The sequence below is a fragment of the Channa argus genome, chromosome 7 (genome assembly GCF_033026475.1).
Source record: "Channa argus isolate prfri chromosome 7, Channa argus male v1.0, whole genome shotgun sequence".
NCBI lineage: Eukaryota > Metazoa > Chordata > Actinopteri > Anabantiformes > Channidae > Channa > Channa argus.
This window is the reverse complement of record NC_090203.1, coordinates 6,521,942-6,546,030: the sequence shown is the minus strand read 5'-3', so window position 1 is coordinate 6,546,030 and position 24,089 is coordinate 6,521,942. Positions and strand designations below refer to the sequence as shown.

General features: G+C 39.5%; 3 protein-coding genes across 6 annotated transcripts; all 3 read left to right on the top strand.

Moving 5' to 3' along the window:
- Nucleotides 1-11: 11 nt before the first annotated feature.
- LOC137130913 (persulfide dioxygenase ETHE1, mitochondrial-like) lies at nucleotides 12-15,494 on the top strand. Of its 3 annotated transcripts, none has more exons than XM_067511598.1 (7): nucleotides 12-377; nucleotides 12,668-12,812; nucleotides 13,070-13,218; nucleotides 13,316-13,445; nucleotides 13,608-13,697; nucleotides 14,490-14,606; nucleotides 14,738-15,494. In XM_067511598.1, exons 1-7 carry the CDS (start codon nucleotides 168-170, stop codon nucleotides 14,782-14,784), a joined length of 888 nt encoding a protein of 295 aa, XP_067367699.1. In that variant the 5' UTR covers nucleotides 12-167; the 3' UTR covers nucleotides 14,785-15,494. The 3 variants fall into 3 exon arrangements, with proteins under 3 accessions (XP_067367699.1, XP_067367697.1, XP_067367700.1); XM_067511596.1 differs by lacking the exons at nucleotides 12,668-12,812; nucleotides 13,070-13,218; nucleotides 13,316-13,445; ... (1 more) ...; nucleotides 14,490-14,606; nucleotides 14,738-15,494 and adding exons at nucleotides 1,213-1,357; nucleotides 2,220-2,368; nucleotides 2,466-2,595; ... (1 more) ...; nucleotides 3,649-3,765; nucleotides 3,843-4,245 and having other exon boundaries at nucleotides 19-377; XM_067511599.1 differs by lacking the exon at nucleotides 12-377 and adding an exon at nucleotides 10,720-11,286.
- LOC137130915 (persulfide dioxygenase ETHE1, mitochondrial-like) lies at nucleotides 5,675-9,608 on the top strand. The gene is made up of 7 exons (XM_067511602.1): nucleotides 5,675-6,063; nucleotides 6,621-6,765; nucleotides 7,184-7,332; nucleotides 7,430-7,559; nucleotides 7,722-7,811; nucleotides 8,604-8,720; nucleotides 8,852-9,608. Exons 1-7 carry the CDS (start codon nucleotides 6,031-6,033, stop codon nucleotides 8,896-8,898), a joined length of 711 nt encoding a protein of 236 aa, XP_067367703.1. The 5' UTR covers nucleotides 5,675-6,030; the 3' UTR covers nucleotides 8,899-9,608.
- Nucleotides 15,495-16,743: 1,249 nt separating the features above from the next.
- ethe1 (ETHE1 persulfide dioxygenase) lies at nucleotides 16,744-22,488 on the top strand. 2 transcript variants are annotated; one of them, XM_067511600.1, is made up of 7 exons: nucleotides 16,744-17,172; nucleotides 18,554-18,698; nucleotides 18,956-19,104; nucleotides 19,202-19,331; nucleotides 19,494-19,583; nucleotides 21,244-21,360; nucleotides 21,548-22,488. In XM_067511600.1, the coding sequence occupies exons 1-7, from the start codon at nucleotides 17,140-17,142 to the stop codon at nucleotides 21,592-21,594; spliced, it is 711 nt and encodes a 236-aa protein (XP_067367701.1). In that variant the 5' UTR covers nucleotides 16,744-17,139; the 3' UTR covers nucleotides 21,595-22,488. The 2 variants fall into 2 exon arrangements, with proteins under 2 accessions (XP_067367701.1, XP_067367702.1); XM_067511601.1 differs by lacking the exon at nucleotides 16,744-17,172 and having other exon boundaries at nucleotides 18,562-18,698; nucleotides 18,918-19,104.
- The last annotated feature ends 1,601 nt before the right edge of the window (nucleotides 22,489-24,089 follow it).

Here is a 24,089-nt window from a genome sequence, read left to right as displayed (position 1 = left end):
AAATCACCGGTGTGACGTCCTTTAAGTTAAGGTTCCCCTTAACTTCCCAATCAGAGACCAACTTTATAAACGGTGACTCCAGCTGCAGCTGCTCAGGTGTGTGTTTGGGTTTGAGTCGCGTTTATCCCAGTGGAGATAATCACCCTGTAGTGCAGCGACGAACGACAATGTGCTCGGTACTAAGCAGAGTGAAACAAGCGCAGCGAGTGGCTGCTCTCACGCTTCGCCTCAGAGCGAGCACCGAGAGCTTGGGTTGTGCAGTAGCCGATGGCAGGCGCTTCTGTCCCGGCGTAAGCGCTGGCTTCGAGCCGCTACAAACACCCATCCGAAGGTACTGCTCCAGGATGGCGCAGAGCAAAGGACTTTTCTTCAGACAAGTACGTTCTCTCTTAACGTTTCCTTTGGTTAAGGTCGAAGTTAAGGTTTTGTGAGGGGACACTCAATGTTTGTAAACAGACCGAGGAAGTGATGCACTTGAGCCAGACGGACTCTGATCAGTCACATTAGGGGATTGTGGCAGTGAGTTCTGTGGCCGCACAAACCGACTCCTTTGCCTGCTTAATAATTTCTGCGATAACATTAAAAAACCCAGTGACGCACAGAGGTGTTGTGGTTGTTATGATGACACTGCAGTGAGTGTGTGTTGCTCGGTTCAAATAGCAGTACACCAAAAATACATCTATTGTGTTCATTAATTATTGATCTGAATAACAAAACAATTCCACTTACACCGTTTTTTGTATTCCCCCTCATTTCACACCATCCCTTATCCAAAGTCTAAAGAGCATTTGTGGGACAACTGAGCAAATTTAGTCTGTTAATAAGCAGCCAGAGATGCACTTTAAGTAAAGTCATGCAGTTTGCTTTCATTTATTAATGAATATCCCCTGCCTGTCTTTGGACTGATTGAAGAGGTCACGCAGGTTAGGGGAGAACATGTTAACCCCACACAGAAAGGTTCTTGCTGACCACGAAGTTCAGTCCCTAAACTTTCTTCCTAAGAGGTGACCGTTTAACCGCTACACCGTCCAGCCAACTTTCTAAATGGCAAGTAATTGCACATTAGAATATGTTCTCTCTTGAACTTTCTCTGTCCCGCTGTCTCACTTGCATAGAGAAAGGCAAACTATGATAACACAACGGGGAGGACGTGCATTGTTGCTACCTGTTGTTTCCTGCTGAGTCACTCTTACTGTACGTTTTACCGTGCAGCTGTTTGAGTTGGAGAGCAGCACGTACACCTACCTGCTGGCAGACAAAAACACCAAGGAGGCGGTGTTGATCGATCCTGTTCTGGAGACCATTGACAGGGACCTGAAGCTCATACATGACCTTGGGCTCCATCTTAAAGTGGCAGGTAGACTATCTCCACTACCTCGTTCTTGGCTGAGAAATATTTAGAAAAGTTCCCCATCTTCTCAGTTGTGAAATACACACACTGCGTGTTACCTTATTAACTGTAGGTTGATGTCAAATCAGTTTAGTCTTGTGGTGAAACAAATGACAGTAACAATGTTTTTATAGTCCTGGAATAAAGTCAAATGAACAATATTTTACAGTCTGAGTGCTTCTATTAAACAATTCACCTTTACCAAGCCTATAAACTCAGACTTTTAAATTTGAATACAATCACCAGAAATAAAACTGTATTGTTAGGCTATAAACAAATTATACAACGGTCATATTACATCACAGGCACCACCACTACACATCCTGTTTGTATTTTGATATTGCACTCGAGCCTCTTTTATGAAAGCCTTTATCCCTTTATCCTCTTTTATGAAAGCCTTTCATAAAAGAGAATAAAGGGAGTGATTTCATGATATGATATGATATGAAGTGAACGAGTGCAGTGTGTTTTCAACCTCTGTAGTCTCCTTCAGCCACTTGTTAGTAGCTGCTTTTTAGCTCAAAAATAACAAGAGTTTAATATTTACTGATGATTATTATAGTTTTAGAATTTATTGTTAAAATCTCTTGACCTTGTGTTAACTTTTTTATATCTGACATAAGACCTGTCAGATATTAAAAAAAACATAGACTTTGGGATGAGATGAGTCGACAAATGTTAACTGATTTCTGCATTGTGGGAATCCTTCCTAGTGCAACAGCATTTCGTAACAGGATTCCACAAAATGATTCAACAAATCTTTTTCTAATTGCAGTAAGTTATTGCCACGCCCCCTGGTGACCCACCCTGTCCTGTTTGTTTCTGATAGTGAACACCCACTGCCACGCAGACCACATCACCAGCACCGGGCTGATGAAGAAAAGACTGGCCGGGCTGAAAAGTGCCATCTCCAAATTCAGTGGTGCCTCTGCAGATATCTTTCTGACAGAGGGAGACAAGATCACCTTTGGAAATCAAGTAAGAGGGACATGTGTAACTTCTGTTACATAAAATCAGACAGTTTCACTTAAAACACCTTGGTAAAATAAGGCGCCTTGTCTCGTCTCCTCTGCAGTATCTGACAGTGAGAGAGACACCAGGACACACTGATGGGTGTATAACACTGGTGTCAGGTGATCACAGCATGGCTTTTACTGGGGACGCTCTGCTGATCAGAGGCTGCGGCAGGACAGATTTCCAGCAGGGTAGACTTTAGCATCGTTTTATTCATCTCACATCTAAATGTTTTTTCTTGAATTTGTCTTTAATCCACTCTGGCCTAAGTCAGTTTTTCACTTGTAATGCTGGTAAACAACCACAAGAGGGCAGCATATGTTTTATTATTCAAAATGTTTTCTTTCTACTACAGGCTGCGCTAAGAAGCTCTATGAGTCAATTCATCAGAAGATCTTCACCCTGCCTGAAGAGTGCCTCATCTACCCAGCACACGACTACTTAGGTTTGTTGAAAGCACATCCGATCGATTATATCATAACTCATAGAGTCACTGATACGTGAAGTAGCTGTGAAAATAAACAGATTTGAAGCATCGGCTTCAAATCCAATGTGGAGAAGGTTGTGCAGTTGTTGTTCTAATCTATACATTTTAAGAAAATTTATAATTAATAATTACCATTTAAAATGCATGAACAGCAGTTTGGAGATGAGCTAAAATCTGAGTCTGAGTTGGAGTGGATGGAGCCTGATGGATATAAAATTGTGTCAACAACATAAAATTAGACTATAATATATTGATCAAGTAAATAATCTGTAGAGTAACAATCCAAAGAAAGACCCCTGTAGTACACCTTTACTGATCGCAAGAAAATGTCAGCTCCATCAGCAATAACAGATTAAGTCCTACAAACTGGACATGACCTGCCTAAAGGATTTCTTCTTCTTTTTTAACCTATTCCAGCCTGGTGGACAAATTTTTATTATTTTTTTTCAGAAATCTGTAGGATAACATTTTTTCACTAAGTGAATGAACAAATGTATATATTTTTGTCTCATTTGTTTAATTGGATTCAATTCAAATTTATTTATGTAGCGCCAATTCACAACAAAGTCATCTCAAGGCACTTTACATAATGAAGGCTATAACGATGTATAGAGAGCGAGCCTGCTAATATATAACTATATTTAACTATTATGTAAGTATCTACAGTACATCACCTGTTTTCATGTCCGTCAGCACCCTCTAAACATTAGGGACACATTACAGAGGAAATATTGGGCTGTGTCTCTTTGTGTATCAGGTCAAACTGTGTCAACGGTTGGTGAGGAGCGGAAGTTCAACCCACGCTTGACTAAGAACCTGGAGGACTTTGTGCACATCATGAACAACCTGAATCTCCCCAAGCCAAAGAAAATAGGTAACTATTTACTGTACAGTCCAGACACGATCCTTGGTTCATTTTGTGAACACGTGCGTTTGCTTTTTCCTTTGCAGATATTTCAGTGCCGGCTAACCTGGTTTGTGGAGTACATGAAGTTTAAATGTTCTGCAAAAGAGAGGATTTTACTCGGCTACATTGGAGGAAAGTTAATGCTTTCACGTTCTGTTTTTAGCGAGACTTGCCCGAAAAGTAGATGCCATAAAGTGCTTTATTGTCTGTGTGTATGTTGGTTAAGTGTAAAAATGTACAGTGATCAGCCAAGGCTCCATTGTACAAGTTAAAAACATATCATGGCCATGGGTTTATGCTCTTAGCTCAAAACTGAAGCACTTGTTCTCGTGGCACTTTGTTTTAAATGACTTTCTCCTGACTTTTTGCATACTTTGTATTGCACCTCTAAGTCACTTTGAACTGCAGCATCTGCAAAATGACTATAATAAATGTTTTTGTTGACGAGAGTGTTTCTGTTGAAGTTTGTACTATCTCAGTAAGATATGGATCTGTGTTAAAGGACGACTTCCCTAAATTTCAACTTGCTTTCCATGGCTTTAATTTAGGAAGTAAATGTACATTAATGCTTCAAACATCCATCTGACCTCCCTATTTAAAATATTTTTCTCTGGTTTTAGCTGAAAAACTCCCCCAGGTGACATCACCCGAAGGAGTTTTCATCATTAGGTGATGTCATCTGGAAAAGCAGTTGACCATGGTTACAAACTCCACAGTGTGATCAACAAGAAACCATAATCTGAACTAGACTTCCTCAGAGTGATGTCATCTGGAGGCATTTCTCAAATAGAAGTGGAGAGAAATGTGTATATATAGGGAAATCAGAAGTTTTATTGCGTTCAGTTACATGTACTAACCAAACTAGAACCCAAAGAAGCAAGTTCAGTTTTAGTGACGGCGTCCTTTAAGTGTAATCACATTGAATTCTGCCTCTGGATTTCCAGATATATTTGCTCTCAGCCAACGTTAAGCTATTCACCAGCCAGTAAGACAGGTTTGTTTGAGAGTGTCAACATCTTAATTAGCCACATGCCTCCACCAGAAAAACTTGATGATAAACTGTAGGGCAATGCTGATTAAGCACTTTTGAGAGGAAGTGCCGAATGCTTCTGTTATATGTGAAGTGTAACTTATTGGTCATGGGAGGTAAAATTCAGTGTGTGAAACTATAGAATATTGTGTTCCGTGGCTGAGGAGTCTGATCATGTCAGATTTATTGCAGGGTTAATCAAATACAAATGTATGATATTAATGCTGACGTGTCCTAAAAAGCAACAGGAGTGAAAGGTAAAGAGTCATTAAACTGACACTCAGTCATTTGTTCATTATTTAGTTGACTTGAATAGATAAATGTAAGGACTAATCATTCAACTATAATCTGACTAAGACAAAATGTCTATGCGAGTGATGAAATCATTAGTATAACACACAAGTCTATATAAATAGGCCTGTGAATATCAGCAGCACAGCTGAAAATGTTTCAAATGTTTCAAAATCTTGTTAAACATTATTTAAAGACTGTTTCAATGTGAAGACTGAGGTAATTTAAAGTGTAATGCTGTAAAAAACAGCTTCAGGCCATTGTTTTAAAAAAGATTACTTTCGATCATCGAGTCCGTTTTTTTAATGTTCAACTATTGTGTAATTCAACCAGCCCTTAAGATATTCCCACAATTTCCGGAATTAGATTACTATGATAATATCATATTGGATAACTGATGATCGACCACTGAAATGACAAAATCCGTTTTACTCTTCACAGATGTTTTGTCGTGTTTCTAAAGCTTCACACGTTTTTTTGTGACAAAGTGAACAGTTTCAATGCAGGATCCCTGACTGACAACCTGACAGCTTCTCTGCTCCTTCTGCAGGCTGGGAAAGGTCGAGGCCTAGCTGTTTAAAAGTGAGCAGAGATCGGAGTTTGAATGCTGTCTGACTGATCAGAAAGGTGATGCCAATCAAACGGGATTTGCATCTTCTACGGAAATAAACGTCTGAAAACGAAAGCGCTGCAACCTGCGCTTCGATGTGATGATGGAGACAATGACACGTGTCTTCCCCGCAGGAGGGAGGAGACAGAGGGAAACTGGCTTCATTGATGAAAACCTGCCAGTCAGCAGGTCAGTCTCACGGAGTTGGTTACCGCGGTAACTGATTCGTTGGTTTAGGTATCACGGTTTCTGCAAGTGAAAACCCGCAGTTTCCCTTCACACAGGGTAAACAAACTAAAGGATGGCGCAGACCAATGGGCTTGTCTTCAGACAGGTAGGATTATTTCAGATCAAATTATTTTCTCAGATAAAGGTTTGCATCCCCTTAGTCTGAAAAAGCAAAAACGGATTTTTAATCAACATAATATTTAATGCACAGTCAACGAAACCTTTGCACTTCTTTTAATTCGTTCATTATAATTTTTTATACACTCCTTGTCTATTTATTCTTCTGATGACCAGATGAATGTGCAATGTTATTACCGTATCCATCCCCCTTACCTGTCATTTCACTGTAAAGGGATGTATAAATAATTTCAGATGAAGAATATTCTGATGAATGAAGGGATGATAACCACAATCCCCAAACAAAAATCATTTTATTTAGTTTGGCAAACTAAACTACCTAAATAGCTAAACATAGATTTTGCATCAGCAAGAAATTCCACATCCTAACTTGTTCTCTTTCTAAGATGTTCTTTTGCTGTCAAACACACAAAGAAAAAACAAAAACTATGGCAACACAGTAGGGAGGATGTGCATTGTTACTACCTGTTGCTATATTGTTATTTCCTGCTGAGTCACTCTTACTGTTCATGTCTTACTGATCAGCTGTTCGAGCTGGAGAGCAGCACGTACACCTACCTGCTGGCAGACAGAGAAACAAAGGAAGCTGTCCTCATTGATCCCGTACTGGAGACTGTTGACAGGGACCTGAAGCTCATACATGAACTGGGGCTCAGACTCAAAGTGGCAGGTAACTATTTCCACTGCTCGACTGAGTTTTTACACTGGATGCCCTTCCTGCCCCAACCCTCCCATTTTTTTTGTCTGGTCTGAGGACCAGCACCAAGGTCGCCAATGATGGCTGGGTGGGGGTGGGATTCGAACCCACGACCTTATGCATTCCAACCCAATGCTCCAAGGATCCACCAGGCCCCTGTCAAATACACGCACTGCATGTTAACAGTAGTTTCACTTAAGATCAGTTTAGCTCCACAGTGAAATGAAGAGATTTTGCGACTGTGTTATTATAGTTTTTAATCAGTATTAGTTCAGGGTTTGGAAAGCAGCTTTTTTGTATCTTGATTTCACAAAGCAATTCCACAAATATTTTGCAGTGAGTTATTGCCACGCCCCCTGGTGACCCACCCTGTCCTGTTTGTTTCTGATAGTGAACACCCACTGCCACGCAGACCACATCACCAGCACCAGGCTGATGAAGAAAAGACTGGCCGGGCTGAAAAGTGCCATCTCCAAATTCAGTGGTGCCTCTGCAGATATCTTTCTGACAGAGGGAGACAAGATCACCTTTGGAAATCAAGTAAGAGGGACATGTGTAACTTCTGTTACATAAAATCAGACAGTTTCACTTAAAACAGCTTGGTAAAATAAGCCGCCTTGTCTCGTCTCCTCTGCAGTATCTGACAGTGAGAGAGACACAAGGACACACTGATGGGTGTATAACGCTGGTGTCAGGTGATCACAGCATGGCTTTTACTGGGGACGCTCTGCTGATCAGAGGCTGCGGCAGGACAGATTTCCAGCAGGGTAGACTTTAGCATCGTTTTATTCATCTCACATCATAATGTTTTTTCTGGAATTTGTCTTAAATCCACTCTGGCCTAAGTCAGTTTTTCACCTGTAATGCTGGTAAACGAACACAAGAGGGCAGCATATGTTTGGGTTCAAAATATTTTCTTGTTCTTTCAGGCTGCGCTAAGAAGCTCTATGAGTCAATCCATCAGAAGATCTTCACCCTGCCTGAAGAGTGCCTCATCTACCCAGCACACGACTACTTAGGTTTGTTGAAAGCACACACATCTGAATCGTGATACTAAGCTGAAGCACCAGCTTAGTATTATAGGCCTGTTGCCAGGAATTCTCAGTCCTTATTGTAGCATACAAATACAAATAAAAGAAGCATGTGATTCAGTAACTGGTGTCACCCCCCTATTGCAGCAAGAACTTCAATTAAATGTTTCCAATAACCGTTTATCACCATCTGCTTTTATTGTGATCTTTGTTGGTCCACCACTCCTGCAGAGAACTAAATGTTCTCCTTTTGTACACGATCTGCCTGACAGTGGACTGGTGGAGTCCAGACTTTTGAGAAATTCCTTTGTAACCAATTCCAGGCTGGTGAGCATCAACAACTCCTCCCTGCTGTCCTTAGAAATCACCTTTGTTTGTTGCATGACACACTTCATGCATCAGACTGTGAGAGTGAAGACCCAGATTTCTCTTCTTAGAATAAGGAGGGGCCTACCAGGCTCACACCTAATGGCCATTCCACTGATTGAAACACTCTCCTTAAAATGCCCTTATAACGCTTGAGGTTCACATACTGTTGTATCACAGAAATCTGTAGGATCAGATCATTTTCTTTAGTAAATGAATGAACAAGTGTTATTTCTGTCTCCTATTTTAAATTATTATTTTTAGAACTTGCATGAAAATCTGGTCATGTTTTATAAAGAATAAAAGTAGATCAAATATAAAGGTTTTGCAAGCTTTTAATTGCCGCTATACAATGCATCTTAAATATTTCCATTAAATATGAGCGAGCATGCTGTACCTCTCTTTGTGTATCAGGTCGGACTGTGTCCACTGTTGGTGAGGAGCGGAAGTTTAACCCACGCTTGACCAAGAACCTGGAGGAGTTTGTGAACATCATGAACAACCTGAATCTCCCTAAGCCGAAGAAAATGGGTAAAAACAATTTAGTCTACAGTCTATTCACCACTCATGCTTTTTTTGGTTAACATAATTGAAACATCATAGCCAGTTTTTTGACACCTCCATGCATACGTGATTAATGAAAATGTGTTTTTCCTTTGCAGGTATTTCAGTGCCAGCTAATCTGGTTTGTGGAGTGCATGACATTTGAATGTTCTGCAGAAGGGAAGATTTTACTCCGCTACATTATAGCAAAGTGATAAACATTTACATTTTGTTTTTAGCAATAATCACCCCTAAACTAAATGCGATGAAGTGCTTTATTTTCTGTATGTATAGTAGGGAAGCATAAAAATTTATATTTGATACACTGCTGCTGAAATACAGTCGGGTCTCTTTTTAGAAAAGGGTGCTAATAAGCTGTAAATGAGGGGGAAAAAACTATTACAACTTTTTGATTTAGATTTTTGTGTTGATAAAAATTGTATGTGCATTCATTGCTCTTTATACAGCTGTGTTTATTGTGAATGGAAGAATTTGGAAGGAAATTTAAGAGCAGGGAAAACTATACTAGAAATGTTCAATTAAAGTTATTAGTTTATTCATGACCTTGAGCACAGAGCTCTTTCACATGGCTACACACACACAGCTTTTTGCATAGCAGAAAGATAAAACTATTTGCTCAATTTGCATTCAGAATCTCTGGGCCAAAGCTCCACTGTAACAGTTAAAGTGTGTGGCCATGGATTTGTGCTTTTTACTGAAAACTGAAATACTCCTTTTCAGGGCCTTTTGCTTTCTATGCCATAAGAAAAACGTGTGCGTGTAATAGTAAGCTGCAGGGTTGCAGAATGCTACTGTTGAGCTGGTTTTTTTGGAACCTAATTTTCTCTTACTAAGATTAAAAGCACTCTCCTGGTAGTGTTTGTGAAATTTATTGCATTAATGAATCAGGGGAAGTACTAGTCAGCATGTGAATTAATCTGGCTCATGTGTCAAACATTATCGAAGTCAATAGAAATTAAAAAGAAAAAACCTACAATACAAATAAGTTTACAATCGTACAGTACAGATATGTATACAATCACCAGGCAAATTCACCAGGGTTCATGTTATTGCCCATTGTTACAACCAATAGAAGAGCTGATACATACAGTAGTATAGTCTGCTGTTTTCAATGAGCACAACATTACAGATTTTTGAAAACCCAACAAGGGCTATTTTACTCATTTTTTCTTACTTAGACCTCTTTAGATCAGGTCCAGATCCAAAATCACAACACAATTTCCAGATTGTTAAGAAGAACTAGCAGCTGTAGATTTGTGAAACATTTGTGTGAAAACCTGATGAAGGGTTAATTTACAATTTTATTTCCTACGTGGACAATTTTAAGACCAAATGCAGGACCCCTATACTTAAAGGTTCCAGTCTAATCTGGTCCAGCTTGTCCCCGACCACCCAAAAACTTCTGCAGGCCAGCTGACCTCATTGTGTTCATGATTTTGCACAAGACCTTCCACCTGCTGCACACACGCCTCTCATCACCACATTATCAGCTGGTCAAGAACAAGAATCACAGGGTGTGAAATTACAGCAGATGTGAGTTGACAGATTAAAAGATTAAATTATTTCTCTTCACATGTTGCTATGAAGTACTGACAGAGAGGTTTGATACGTGTTTTTATATGTACATAAAAAAAAAACACTAATACTGACATTATGTTACGTGGGTTCCAGTGAAAGAAGTTGAAGATATATTTAGCTTCACAAAAGAAAAAAGAACATGAATATGTAAAAGACATAAGTGACGAATAAGATTCTCCCTGATCACCTAATCTTGATTTGACAAGTCTTACTGTTGCCGTTCTGGTTCTGGACCTAATGCACAGAAGTAGAATTAAGAAGCCCAAGAAACCCGAAAAAGTGCGTGACCTAATTTACTCTGCGCCAGAATGTGAATGCGCAGCTAAGTCGAACCGGCTTTCACCGCATTCTTAAACAGACCACAGGATCGATCACAGAAGTACTGATGCAAAGAACATGGATATGACTCGGTGAGGTGAAGCAAACCATATGGAAAGAAGCGAAATGCCTACAGTGAAACCAATCAAAGAATAAAAGCCTGGCAGACAAATGCGGACCGACTGGGAGCTACTTGTCATTTCCACTAATTAACAGCTGTGCACTTTGCCCGAATGTGCTCTGAAGCAGGTTTTTGTAGCCAAAAATCTCCATAATAACTTAATTTATATTTATTCAACCTGTTTTCATGCAACTGGGTAAAAGCCGAATGGTCTAAGTAACAACGACCAAATAAAACAGCTCTTTTAAAACTTCCGTGGGAGGGACACGACGATGCTTATCGTGCACAGTGGAGTACTGGATGTACTCATTGTGCCCGGTACTAAGCAGAGGGAAGACGGCTCTGGGTGTCAAGCATCTCCTCTCAACCGCAACCGAGAGTTGATCAGCAGCCGATAGCAGTCGCGTCTGTCCGGCCGTAGCTGCCACCTGTGACCCCGTTCCAAACTACCAGCAGAGGGTAACGTAACGTTACTGCTCCAGGATGGCACAGACCAAAGGGCTGGTATTCAGACAGGTACGTTCACTCTGATTTCTGTTGTTTACTCCGGTTTAAGTTACTTTGGTCAGGGAAACACAAAGTATGTAAGCATTTAGCTGCCGGTTAACAGAAGGATGAAGGGAACACGCATTAATTAGCTGTTAGCTCCATTATCTTTCTGTTTAGTTACATTCAGTAACAGTGTGTTAAACTAGAGCCAAACTGACTTACATTATTTAGATTTGTGGATTGTAGTGGATAATTCTCCCACCACACAGTCCCATTTCTTTGTTTACCTTCTCAATATTTTTTGTAAAACCTTAAAAACAACACAGCAATGTTAAGGCTTTATCATGATGACACTGCAGTACTTATGAAAGAATGGGGCTTTTTATCCGGTGTTACGAATTTAGGCGTGACTCCCTTGTTTGGTGACAGTCTTCGAAAGCGTCAGTGGTTGCGTAGTTACGACAGCTGGTGTGAACAGGAAAAGTATAAAATTAGTCAAATTAGACGCGATACTAATGAAATCAGTGCTTTGATAGTGTAATACAAAAATAGACTAAGTGGCTTGTAGTGTAACGTGATTTCTGCCCTTCTGACATCTGCCCTAACTGCGAGAAACCACTGATGAAGACGGTCTCCAGTTAATGGAGTCACAAGTACATTTATAACACCGGTCTGAAATATCAGTGCAGTATAATGTACATATATTTTCTCCTATTCTCTAATTGACCAAATAACCCTGCAATTTTTGCATTTTTCGACAAGATAGAAAGATAAATTAAAAAATATAAGATCATAACAAACAAGGTGTGACGGAACGTGCAACTTCCGGGTCCAGCCCATTCAGAGCGGTTGCTCCCTACATTGGATGTATAATGGGAGATGTTCTTAATAAATCCATGCCCTGTACATGATCACATCCCTTTTCAACGAGAGAGTGTGAGACTGAGTAAACAACTTCATTTTTTTCAAGTGTAGCAGTTTTTGTAGCCATTTCTTCTGACAATATCTGAGGTTTTGAAGGAAGTTGGTAGGGAGCAAAATTTATTGTTAAGTAGCAAAAAGATTGTCCTATTTTTTTGTTTCCTTTCATTTATTAAAATCGCCCTGATAAACCATGGTTATTTTGTTTTGCTCAATAAAAGTAAAGCGGTAAATTACAAGTAACGTGGTTTTTAAATTCTGATAGAGTGTAATGATATAGAGAACACAAATAGAGAACACAACATTGTTGCCTATTAAAGTTTTGGAAGTAATTCAAAGCTTAGACCCAGAAGCAGTATTATCACTGGGGCATCATTACTTAATAAGCAGATGGCAACACAGTAGGGAGGATGTGCATTGTTACTACCTGTTGCTATATTGTTATTTCCTGCTGAGTCACTCTTACTGTTCATGTCTTACTGATCAGCTGTTCGAGTTGGAGAGCAGCACGTACACCTACCTGCTGGCAGACAGAGAAACAAAGGAAGCTGTCCTCATTGATCCCGTACTGGAGACAATTGACAGAGACTTAAAGCTCTTGCATGAACTGGGGCTCAATCTCAAAGTGGCAGGTAACTATTTCCACTGTGTGAGAAAAGTTTTATTAAGAATACACTTTCAATATTGACATATGTTGTAAATCTATATATGAAAAACTGAAACTGATCAAAAACAGTAAAATGTTTTTACTTAAACTGAAAACTATGCACAAAAACAAAACAAAACACACAAATGTGCCAAAACATATGCTTTTTAAAAAAAAAATTAATATTAGCTTGGTGTTTGGACAGCCCCATGGTGAACCACCTGTCCTGCTTGTTTCTGATAGTGAACACCCACTGCCACGCAGACCACATCACCAGCACCGGGCTGATGAAGAAAAGACTGCCCGAGCTGAAAAGTGCCATCTCCAAATTCAGTGGTGCCTCTGCAGATATCTTTCTGACAGAGGGAGACAAGATCACCTTTGGAAATCAAGTAAGAGGGACATGTGTAACTTCTGTTACATAAAATCAGACAGTTTCACTTAAAACAGCTTGGTAAAATAAGCCGCCTTGTCTCGTCTCCTCTGCAGTATCTGACAGTGAGAGAGACACAAGGACACACTGATGGGTGTATAACGCTGGTGTCAGGTGATCACAGCATGGCTTTTACTGGGGACGCTCTGCTGATCAGAGGCTGCGGCAGGACAGATTTCCAGCAGGGTAGACTTTAGCATCGTTTTATTCATCTCACATCATAATGTTTTTTCTGGAATTTGTCTTAAATCCACTCTGGCCTAAGTCAGTTTTTCACCTGTAATGCTGGTAAACGAACACAAGAGGGCAGCATATGTTTGGGTTCAAAATATTTTCTTGTTCTTTCAGGCTGCGCTAAGAAGCTCTATGAGTCAATCCATCAGAAGATCTTCACCCTGCCTGAAGAGTGCCTCATCTACCCAGCACACGACTACTTAGGTTTGTTGAAAGCACACACATCTGAATCGTGATACTAAGCTGAAGCACCAGCTTAGTATTATAGGCCTGTTGCCAGGAATTCTCAGTCCTTATTGTAGCATACAAATACAAATAAAAGAAGCATGTGATTCAGTAACTGGTGTCACCCCCCTATTGCAGCAAGAACTTCAATTAAATGTTTCCAATAACCGTTTATCACCATCTGCTTTTATTGTGATCTTTGTTGGTCCACCACTCCTGCAGAGAACTAAATGTTCTCCTTTTGTACACGATCTGCCTGACAGTGGACTGGTGGAGTCCAGACTTTTGAGAAATTCCTTTGTAACCAATTCCAGGCTGGTGAGCATCAACAACTCCTCCCTGCTGTCCTTAGAAATCACCTTTGTTTGTTGCATGACACACTTCATGCATCAGACTGTGAGAGTGAAGACCCAGATTTCTCTTCTTAGAATAAGGAGGGGCCTACCAGGCTCACACCTAATGGCCATTCCACTGATTGAAACACTCTCCTTAAAATGCCCTTATAACGCTTGAGGTTCACATACTGTTGTATCACAGAAATCTGTAGGATCAGATCATTTTCTTTAGTAAATGAATGAACAAGTGTTATTTCTGTCTCCTATTTTAAATTATTATTTTTAGAACTTGCATGAAAATCTGGTCATGTTTTATAAAGAATAAAAGTAGATCAAATATAAAGGTTTTGCAAGCTTTTAATTGCCGCTATACAATGCATCTTAAATATTTCCATTAAATATGAGCGAGCATGCTGTACCTCTCTTTGTGTATCAGGTCGGACTGTGTCCACTGTTGGTGAGGAGCGGAAGTTTAACCCACGCTTGACCAAGAACCTGGAGGAGTTTGTGAACATCATGAACAACCTGAATCTCCCTAAGCCGAAGAAAATGGGTAAAAACAATTTAGTCTACAGTCTATTCACCACTCATGCTTTTTTTGGTTAACATAATTGAAACATCATAGCCAGTTTTTTGACACCTCCATGCATACGTGATTAATGAAAATGTGTTTTTCCTTTGCAGGTATTTCAGTGCCAGCTAATCTGGTTTGTGGAGTGCATGACATTTGAATGTTCTGCAGAAGGGAAGATTTTACTCCGCTACATTATAGCAAAGTGATAAACATTTACATTTTGTTTTTAGCAATAATCACCCCTAAACTAAATGCGATGAAGTGCTTTATTTTCTGTATGTATAGTAGGGAAGCATAAAAATTTATATTTGATACACTGCTGCTGAAATACAGTCGGGTCTCTTTTTAGAAAAGGGTGCTAATAAGCTGTAAATGAGGGGGAAAAAACTATTACAACTTTTTGATTTAGATTTTTGTGTTGATAAAAATTGTATGTGCATTCATTGCTCTTTATACAGCTGTGTTTATTGTGAATGGAAGAATTTGGAAGGAAATTTAAGAGCAGGGAAAACTATACTAGAAATGTTCAATTAAAGTTATTAGTTTATTCATGACCTTGAGCACAGAGCTCTTTCACATGGCTACACACACACAGCTTTTTGCATAGCAGAAAGATAAAACTATTTGCTCAATTTGCATTCAGAATCTCTGGGCCAAAGCTCCACTGTAACAGTTAAAGTGTGTGGCCATGGATTTGTGCTTTTTACTGAAAACTGAAATACTCCTTTTCAGGGCCTTTTGCTTTCTATGCCATAAGAAAAACGTGTGCGTGTAATAGTAAGCTGCAGGGTTGCAGAATGCTACTGTTGAGCTGGTTTTTTTGGAACCTAATTTTCTCTTACTAAGATTAAAAGCACTCTCCTGGTAGTGTTTGTGAAATTTATTGCATTAATGAATCAGGGGAAGTACTAGTCAGCATGTGAATTAATCTGGCTCATGTGTCAAACATTATCGAAGTCAATAGAAATTAAAAAGAAAAAACCTACAATACAAATAAGTTTACAATCGTACAGTACAGATATGTATACAATCACCAGGCAAATTCACCAGGGTTCATGTTATTGCCCATTGTTACAACCAATAGAAGAGCTGATACATACAGTAGTATAGTCTGCTGTTTTCAATGAGCACAACATTACAGATTTTTGAAAACCCAACAAGGGCTATTTTACTCATTTTTTCTTACTTAGACCTCTTTAGATCAGGTCCAGATCCAAAATCACAACACAATTTCCAGATTGTTAAGAAGAACTAGCAGCTGTAGATTTGTGAAACATTTGTGTGAAAACCTGATGAAGGGTTAATTTACAATTTTATTTCCTACGTGGACAATTTTAAGACCAAATGCAGGACCCCTATACTTAAAGGTTCCAGTCTAATCTGGTCCAGCTTGTCCCCGACCACCCAAAAACTTCTGCAGGCCAGCTGACCTCATTGTGTTCATGATTTTGCACAAGACCTTCCACCTGCTGCACACACGCCTCTCATCACCACATTATCAGCTGGTCAAGAACAAGAATCACAGGGTGTGAAATTACAGCAGATGTGAGTTGACAGATTAAAAGATTAAATTATTTCTCTTCACATGTTGCTATGAAGTACTGACAGAGAGGTTTGATACGTGTTTTTATATGTACATAAAAAAAAAACACTAATACTGACATTATGTTACGTGGGTTCCAGTGAAAGAAGTTGAAGATATATTTAGCTTCACAAAAGAAAAAAGAACATGAATATGTAAAAGACATAAGTGACGAATAAGATTCTCCCTGATCACCTAATCTTGATTTGACAAGTCTTACTGTTGCCGTTCTGGTTCTGGACCTAATGCACAGAAGTAGAATTAAGAAGCCCAAGAAACCCGAAAAAGTGCGTGACCTAATTTACTCTGCGCCAGAATGTGAATGCGCAGCTAAGTCGAACCGGCTTTCACCGCATTCTTAAACAGACCACAGGATCGATCACAGAAGTACTGATGCAAAGAACATGGATATGACTCGGTGAGGTGAAGCAAACCATATGGAAAGAAGCGAAATGCCTACAGTGAAACCAATCAAAGAATAAAAGCCTGGCAGACAAATGCGGACCGACTGGGAGCTACTTGTCATTTCCACTAATTAACAGCTGTGCACTTTGCCCGAATGTGCTCTGAAGCAGGTTTTTGTAGCCAAAAATCTCCATAATAACTTAATTTATATTTATTCAACCTGTTTTCATGCAACTGGGTAAAAGCCGAATGGTCTAAGTAACAACGACCAAATAAAACAGCTCTTTTAAAACTTCCGTGGGAGGGACACGACGATGCTTATCGTGCACAGTGGAGTACTGGATGTACTCATTGTGCCCGGTACTAAGCAGAGGGAAGACGGCTCTGGGTGTCAAGCATCTCCTCTCAACCGCAACCGAGAGTTGATCAGCAGCCGATAGCAGTCGCGTCTGTCCGGCCGTAGCTGCCACCTGTGACCCCGTTCCAAACTACCAGCAGAGGGTAACGTAACGTTACTGCTCCAGGATGGCACAGACCAAAGGGCTGGTATTCAGACAGGTACGTTCACTCTGATTTCTGTTGTTTACTCCGGTTTAAGTTACTTTGGTCAGGGAAACACAAAGTATGTAAGCATTTAGCTGCCGGTTAACAGAAGGATGAAGGGAACACGCATTAATTAGCTGTTAGCTCCATTATCTTTCTGTTTAGTTACATTCAGTAACAGTGTGTTAAACTAGAGCCAAACTGACTTACATTATTTAGATTTGTGGATTGTAGTGGATAATTCTCCCACCACACAGTCCCATTTCTTTGTTTACCTTCTCAATATTTTTTGTAAAACCTTAAAAACAACACAGCAATGTTAAGGCTTTATCATGATGACACTGCAGTACTTATGAAAGAATGGGGCTTTTTATCCGGTGTTACGAATTTAGGCGTGACTCCCTTGTTTGGTGACAGTCTTCGAAAGCGTCAGTGGTTGCGTAGTTACGACAGCTGGTGTGAACAGGAAAAGTATAAAATTAGTCAAATTAGACGCGATACTAATGAAATCAGTGCTTTGATAGTGTAATACAAAAATAGACTAAGTGGCTTGTAGTGTAACGTGATTTCTGCCCTTCTGACATCTGCCCTAACTGCGAGAAACCACTGATGAAGACGGTCTCCAGTTAATGGAGTCACAAGTACATTTATAACACCGGTCTGAAATATCAGTGCAGTATAATGTACATATATTTTCTCCTATTCTCTAATTGACCAAATAACCCTGCAATTTTTGCATTTTTCGACAAGATAGAAAGATAAATTAAAAAATATAAGATCATAACAAACAAGGTGTGACGGAACGTGCAACTTCCGGGTCCAGCCCATTCAGAGCGGTTGCTCCCTACATTGGATGTATAATGGGAGATGTTCTTAATAAATCCATGCCCTGTACATGATCACATCCCTTTTCAACGAGAGAGTGTGAGACTGAGTAAACAACTTCATTTTTTTCAAGTGTAGCAGTTTTTGTAGCCATTTCTTCTGACAATATCTGAGGTTTTGAAGGAAGTTGGTAGGGAGCAAAATTTATTGTTAAGTAGCAAAAAGATTGTCCTATTTTTTTGTTTCCTTTCATTTATTAAAATCGCCCTGATAAACCATGGTTATTTTGTTTTGCTCAATAAAAGTAAAGCGGTAAATTACAAGTAACGTGGTTTTTAAATTCTGATAGAGTGTAATGATATAGAGAACACAAATAGAGAACACAACATTGTTGCCTATTAAAGTTTTGGAAGTAATTCAAAGCTTAGACCCAGAAGCAGTATTATCACTGGGGCATCATTACTTAATAAGCAGATGGCAACACAGTAGGGAGGATGTGCATTGTTACTACCTGTTGCTATATTGTTATTTCCTGCTGAGTCACTCTTACTGTTCATGTCTTACTGATCAGCTGTTCGAGTTGGAGAGCAGCACGTACACCTACCTGCTGGCAGACAGAGAAACAAAGGAAGCTGTCCTCATTGATCCCGTACTGGAGACAATTGACAGAGACTTAAAGCTCTTGCATGAACTGGGGCTCAATCTCAAAGTGGCAGGTAACTATTTCCACTGTGTGAGAAAAGTTTTATTAAGAATACACTTTCAATATTGACATATGTTGTAAATCTATATATGAAAAACTGAAACTGATCAAAAACAGTAAAATGTTTTTACTTAAACTGAAAACTATGCACAAAAACAAAACAAAACACACAAATGTGCCAAAACATATGCTTTTTAAAAAAAAAATTAATATTAGCTTGGTGTTTGGACAGCCCCATGGTGAACCACCTGTCCTGCTTGTTTCTGATAGTGAACACCCACTGCCACGCAGACCACATCACCAGCACCGGGCTGATGAAGAAAAGACTGCCCGAGCTGAAAAGTGCCATCTCCAAATTCAGTGGTGCCTCTGCAGATATCTTTCTGACAGAGGGAGACAAGATCACCTTTGGAAATCAAGTAAGAGGGACATGTGTAACTTCTGTTACATAAAATCAGACAGTTTCACTTAAAACAGCTTGGTAAAATAAGCCGCCTTGTCTCGTCTCCTCTGCAGTATCTGACAGTGAGAGAGACACCAGGACACACTGATGGGTGTATAACGCTGGTGTCAGGTGATCACAGCATGGCTTTTACTGGGGACGCTCTGCTGATCAGAGGCTGCGGCAGGACAGATTTCCAGCAGGGTAGACTTTAGCATCCTTTTATTCATCTAACATCTAAATGTTTTTTCTGGAATTTGTCTTTAATCCACTCTGGCCTAAGTTAGTTTTTCACCTGTAATGCTGGTAAACAACCACAAGAGGGCAGCATATGTTTGGGTTAAAAATATTTTCTTGTTCTTTCAGGCTGCGCTAAGAAGCTCTATGAGTCAATCCATCAGAAGATCTTTACTCTGCCTGACAAGTGTCTTGTCTACCCAGCACACGACTACTTAGGTTTGTTGAAAAGACACACTTCTGAATCAATATATCATAACTTGTACAGTCACTGCTACGTAAAGTAGCCTTGAAAATAAACAGGTTTGAAGCACCAGCTTAGTATCATAGGTCTGCAGGATTTGCTCAGCCACAGTAACCATTTCTCAAATAATACACATTGTTGGCTACGAATACAAGTATAAACAGGTCAAGTTTCCTCTGACATGCCTCTTGTAATGAGTCAGCCTTTTAGTTTATTCCTCTCTTCATTCGATAGCATACACTGGTGCATGGTTTGTGAACCCTCTGGAACTGCTTTTAATTTCTTCTTCTTAAGTTAAATGAGATACATATTCATTTATTTATGGTTTAAAATGTAATCCTAAATATGAAAAAAAGTGTGTGATTCAGTAACTAGCGTCAACCTTTATTGGACGTTATTGCTGCAATAGGGCGTATTGCAGCAATAACTTCAACTAAATGTTTCCAGTAACCATTTATCAGCTTTACTGTTTGACCAGAACAGCTTTAACCCAGGGAGGGTGGTTAGCTGCCTTACATGAACTGACTGCTTCAGGTCCTTCCACAACATTTCTATAGGATTAGGGTCAGGACTTTGATTTGGCCATTCCACAACATTATGCTTTATCCAATCTTGGGTAGAATAACAAGTTTTTTTGGCTTATTCACGTGGCTTTAAATAAAAAAAGATGGTCAGCGTTTTGAAGATTGTGGCTTCCTTGTAGCAGCTCTGCCATGCTCATCATTCTTCAGTCTTCTCCTGATGGTGAACTGATTAAAATTGACATCAGCCACTCCAAGAGAGGCCTTTATTTTCCTAGACACGATCCTGGGATTCTTTGTGACCTCCGGAACTATCACCACCCTGCTTTTGGTGTGATCCTTGTGTAGCCACTACTACTGGGGAGGATACTAAATGGTCTCTGCTTGTACACTAATGGAGACCTTGGAGATCCTGATCTCTCTCCCTTAAATAAGGCAGGCTCCAAGGGGCAGCGGCATTGGCTCAGTTGGTAGAGTGGCCGCCCACTGACCATAGGGTCAGTGGTTCACACCCTGCTCCTCCCGACCGCATGTCAAAGTGTCCCTGAGCAAGACACCGAACCCCCCACAGCCCATCCCCATCCCCTGCCGTGCAGTGCCGATCCCAAGGCGGATAGAAGTTTTTTATTTATAAGTAAAAAATAAGGCAGGACCTAACAGACTCCCCCAATTGTGATCCCACTGACTCTAATTTCTCCTTAAAATCGTCTGATAATACTTAATCTCACACACTTATCTCACATACTTAATAATCTCACACACTGTTGTATCACAGAAATCTGTAAGGTCAGAGGATTTTCCTTAAAAAAAAAACAAAAAAAAAAAACTGTATTTTTGTCTCATTTTTAAAATTTATTTAGTTTTAAGACTTGCATGAAAATCTAATCATGTTTCATACAGATTAAAGTAGTTAAATTATAAAGGGTTTACAAACAAACTGAATTGTCACTACACACAGCGTCCTAAATATTACTGTTAAAATATGCAAATATATAACAGTGCATTCATTGTATGTATCTACAGTACATCACTTGTTTTCATGTCCGTCAGCACCCTGTAAACATTAAGGACACATTACAGAGAAAATATTGGGCTGTGTCTCTTTGTGTATCAGGTCAAACTGTGTCAACGGTTGGTGAGGAGCGGAAGTTTAACCCACGCTTGACTAAGAGCCTGGAGGACTTTGTGCACATCATGAACAACCTGAATCTCCCCAAGCCGAAGAAAATGGGTAACTATTTACTGTACAGTCGTCACCACTCGTGCTCTGTTAGTAATCATCATTAATACATCATAGCCAAAATATTGTCAAGTCCGTGACATGTACCTGCACAGATATAATCAAAGGTGATTTAAAGGTTGTAGATCGAACCTTGGTTCTGCTTGTGAACTTCTATGTTTTGCTTTTTCCTTTGCAGATATTTCAGTGCCTGCTAACCTGGTTTGTGGAGTACACGAAGTTTAAGTGTTCTGCAAAAGAGAGGATTTTACTGGGCTACATCAGAGGAAAGTGAATAACATTTACATTTTGTTTTTAGCAATAACTGAGCAAATACTGAATACTTTTTTATATATGATATTTAAGTATAGAAATGTATATTTTTACTACGGGAATGTGATTAGGTCTGTTTTAGAGGTGGGTGCATATATGAGGAAAACACTTTTCAGTCCCTCTAGGATTCCGAAGATTTTTTGCTATTGTTGTGGCCTAAATTCCCTGATTTTATGACACCATTTTAAAAAGAATTTGATAAATGTCTAATTTGATTATGATGTTTTAAATTCCAAGGTTCCATAGAATCCACCGTTTTTTTTTTAATTTTATTAATTGTTGCAATCAAAACTTTGCAAATTCCACGAGGGACTGACTATTACAACTTTTTGATGTAGATTTATATATTGAATATATTTAAATATGAGTATTCCTTACTCTTTTTATATAGCTACTGTATGTTATTATGAAATGCAGAATTGGGACGCAAATTTCCAAGAAGGAAAAGTCCATTAGGAATGTGCCTTTTCAAGGTTTGGTTTAGTATTTATGAATGCTTAACTACAACACCGAGTTCTTCCACATGGCCTCTCCACTGATTCCGGACCCCTTTAGCCAAGACCACACACACACACGCACCTTTTTGCATAGCAGGAAATTGAAAGTACACTATTTGCATTCAGAATGTCTGGACCAAGGCTTCATTTTAAGAGTTAAAAATATGTAATGGCGTTGGATTTGTGCTCCTAACTCGAAACTGAAACACTTGTTTCCATTGCACTTTGTTTTTTGTTTACTTATACCTCACTTATTAGTCACTGTGGACTTAATGTTAACACATATAATAAATGTTAATCTAACTCCCAACTGTTCCACGTGATTTCTAATACACAAGAGCATGTCTGTTGAAAAGTGTATTATTACCTCCGTAGGACATGGATCTCTGCTGAATGTAAACAAAGTGAATACTGTTTCCAGGTTTCTACATATATCCATTCTCAGCCAGCATTAAACTGCTCACCGGCCTGTAAGACAGGTTTGTTTGGGAGTGTAGACCTCTGACTAAACCACATGCCTTCACCAGAAAAACTTGCCCATGTGATAGTAAGCTGCAGGGTGGTATTGTGCTGATCATGAGCTTTCGAGGGGCAGTGCAGAACAATTCTGTTGATCTGGATTTAATGGAATCTACTCAACTTCAGATGAGAGTCTGGCAAAGACCAAAAACACAGAAGCACTCCTCCGATTGTAAATTTAAAGGTTATTGTATTAGTGACATTATTATAGGAGGTGACTAGTCAGTGTTTACAACACAAAGCCTGTGTTATAAACTGAGGGTGTAGGATTTAAAGGATGTGGGGAAAATATTATTTTTTTGTTGCATTATGGGAAATGTAGCATGCATCATTTTGTAAGCTTGATCTAAACTGATGATGTTTAAGGATCAATCTGGTTTGTTTGCCCAACATTATGAAAGTGGGTGGGCTGCCCCTTTAACATTTAGACAGTTACAGGAAACAGAAATGATTGAGAGTGCTTGAACTCACCATAATCCACCATACATAATAAAAACAAAATGATTTTTTTTTCTCAGCTTTCAGCTGTTATCTGGATGAATTGTTTTATTATTGATGATTTGGTGACAAAGTTTTGAACTGCACAGCATCTTTGTACCTAGAAAAAGCATTTCCAAAGAGAGAATGCACTGTGAATGCTTTAGCATTGATGATGTCATCAATTATGTCAATGTCATCAAAGCAATCATTTGTTTAAAGTATAAAGTACTTTAAAAAGTATAAAATATATTTAAAAAAAACGTATACAAGCAATAATTTCCTTTATAAGCTGAACGTTTTGACGTTTGAACTGTGTTTCTAGCTGAAAGTATGCCGAAGCACTTAGGAGCCAAAAAACTTACATAAGACAGAAGTCATAATAATAATAAAGATTATTATATCATTACTGTCAATGCTCCAGCATTCACTGTAAAATATAAAGTAAAGGGGAAAACATGATTTCATAGTGGGTGTTAGCTGGTCCCAGGCAAGTAGGAGCCAAAGCGCCACACCGCCTGTCTCTGTCAGCACCGGGACATTATGAGACAGGCCCTCTGCCTCACCCACTGTAGCATCCTTGCTGACAGACAGCTGCATTGTGTTTCATTCAATGCTGAGGCGTGCGTGTGACCATTGTCACCATCGATCTGAAGATCTGTTGCTTTCGAGGCACAGTCGCGTCCCAGTCTCTTCATCCTGAAAACCAAGGTGCCAGCTGTCTTTTCTCCCCATCTGCCAGTCCTCTTTCAGCCCACTTACAGTACACTGCGTCACCCTCATCCTGCCGGCCATTCTCTCACACACTGGCCTCATGTCACTTGAAAGGATCTATTGGCCTATCAGCTCATTCAGACAGAGCTGTAAAGAGGCCAGTCTCGGTGCTAAAGCCCTAACGGAGAAGTGAGCAGATTT

What these genes read in the sequence shown, in the direction of transcription:
- LOC137130915 (XM_067511602.1), top strand. Translation starts at nt 6,031, where the DNA reads ATGGCGCAGACCAATGGGCTTGTCTTCAGACAG. An exon ending in ATGGGCTTGTCTTCAGACAG is followed by an intron (nt 6,064 to 6,620) that starts GTAGGATTATTT and finishes CTTACTGATCAG; the next exon opens with CTGTTCGAGCTGGAGAGCAG. An exon ending in GCTCAGACTCAAAGTGGCAG is followed by an intron (nt 6,766 to 7,183) that starts GTAACTATTTCC and finishes TGTTTCTGATAG; the next exon opens with TGAACACCCACTGCCACGCA.
- ethe1 (XM_067511600.1), top strand. Translation starts at nt 17,140, where the DNA reads ATGGCACAGACCAAAGGGCTGGTATTCAGACAG. An exon ending in AAGGGCTGGTATTCAGACAG is followed by an intron (nt 17,173 to 18,553) that starts GTACGTTCACTC and finishes CTTACTGATCAG; the next exon opens with CTGTTCGAGTTGGAGAGCAG. An exon ending in AGATCACCTTTGGAAATCAA is followed by an intron (nt 19,105 to 19,201) that starts GTAAGAGGGACA and finishes TCTCCTCTGCAG; the next exon opens with TATCTGACAGTGAGAGAGAC.
- LOC137130913 (XM_067511598.1), top strand. Translation starts at nt 168, where the DNA reads ATGTGCTCGGTACTAAGCAGAGTGAAACAAGCGCAGCGAGTGGCTGCT. An exon ending in GCTCAATCTCAAAGTGGCAG is followed by an intron (nt 12,813 to 13,069) that starts GTAACTATTTCC and finishes TGTTTCTGATAG; the next exon opens with TGAACACCCACTGCCACGCA. An exon ending in CCCTAAGCCGAAGAAAATGG is followed by an intron (nt 14,607 to 14,737) that starts GTAAAAACAATT and finishes TTTCCTTTGCAG; the next exon opens with GTATTTCAGTGCCAGCTAAT.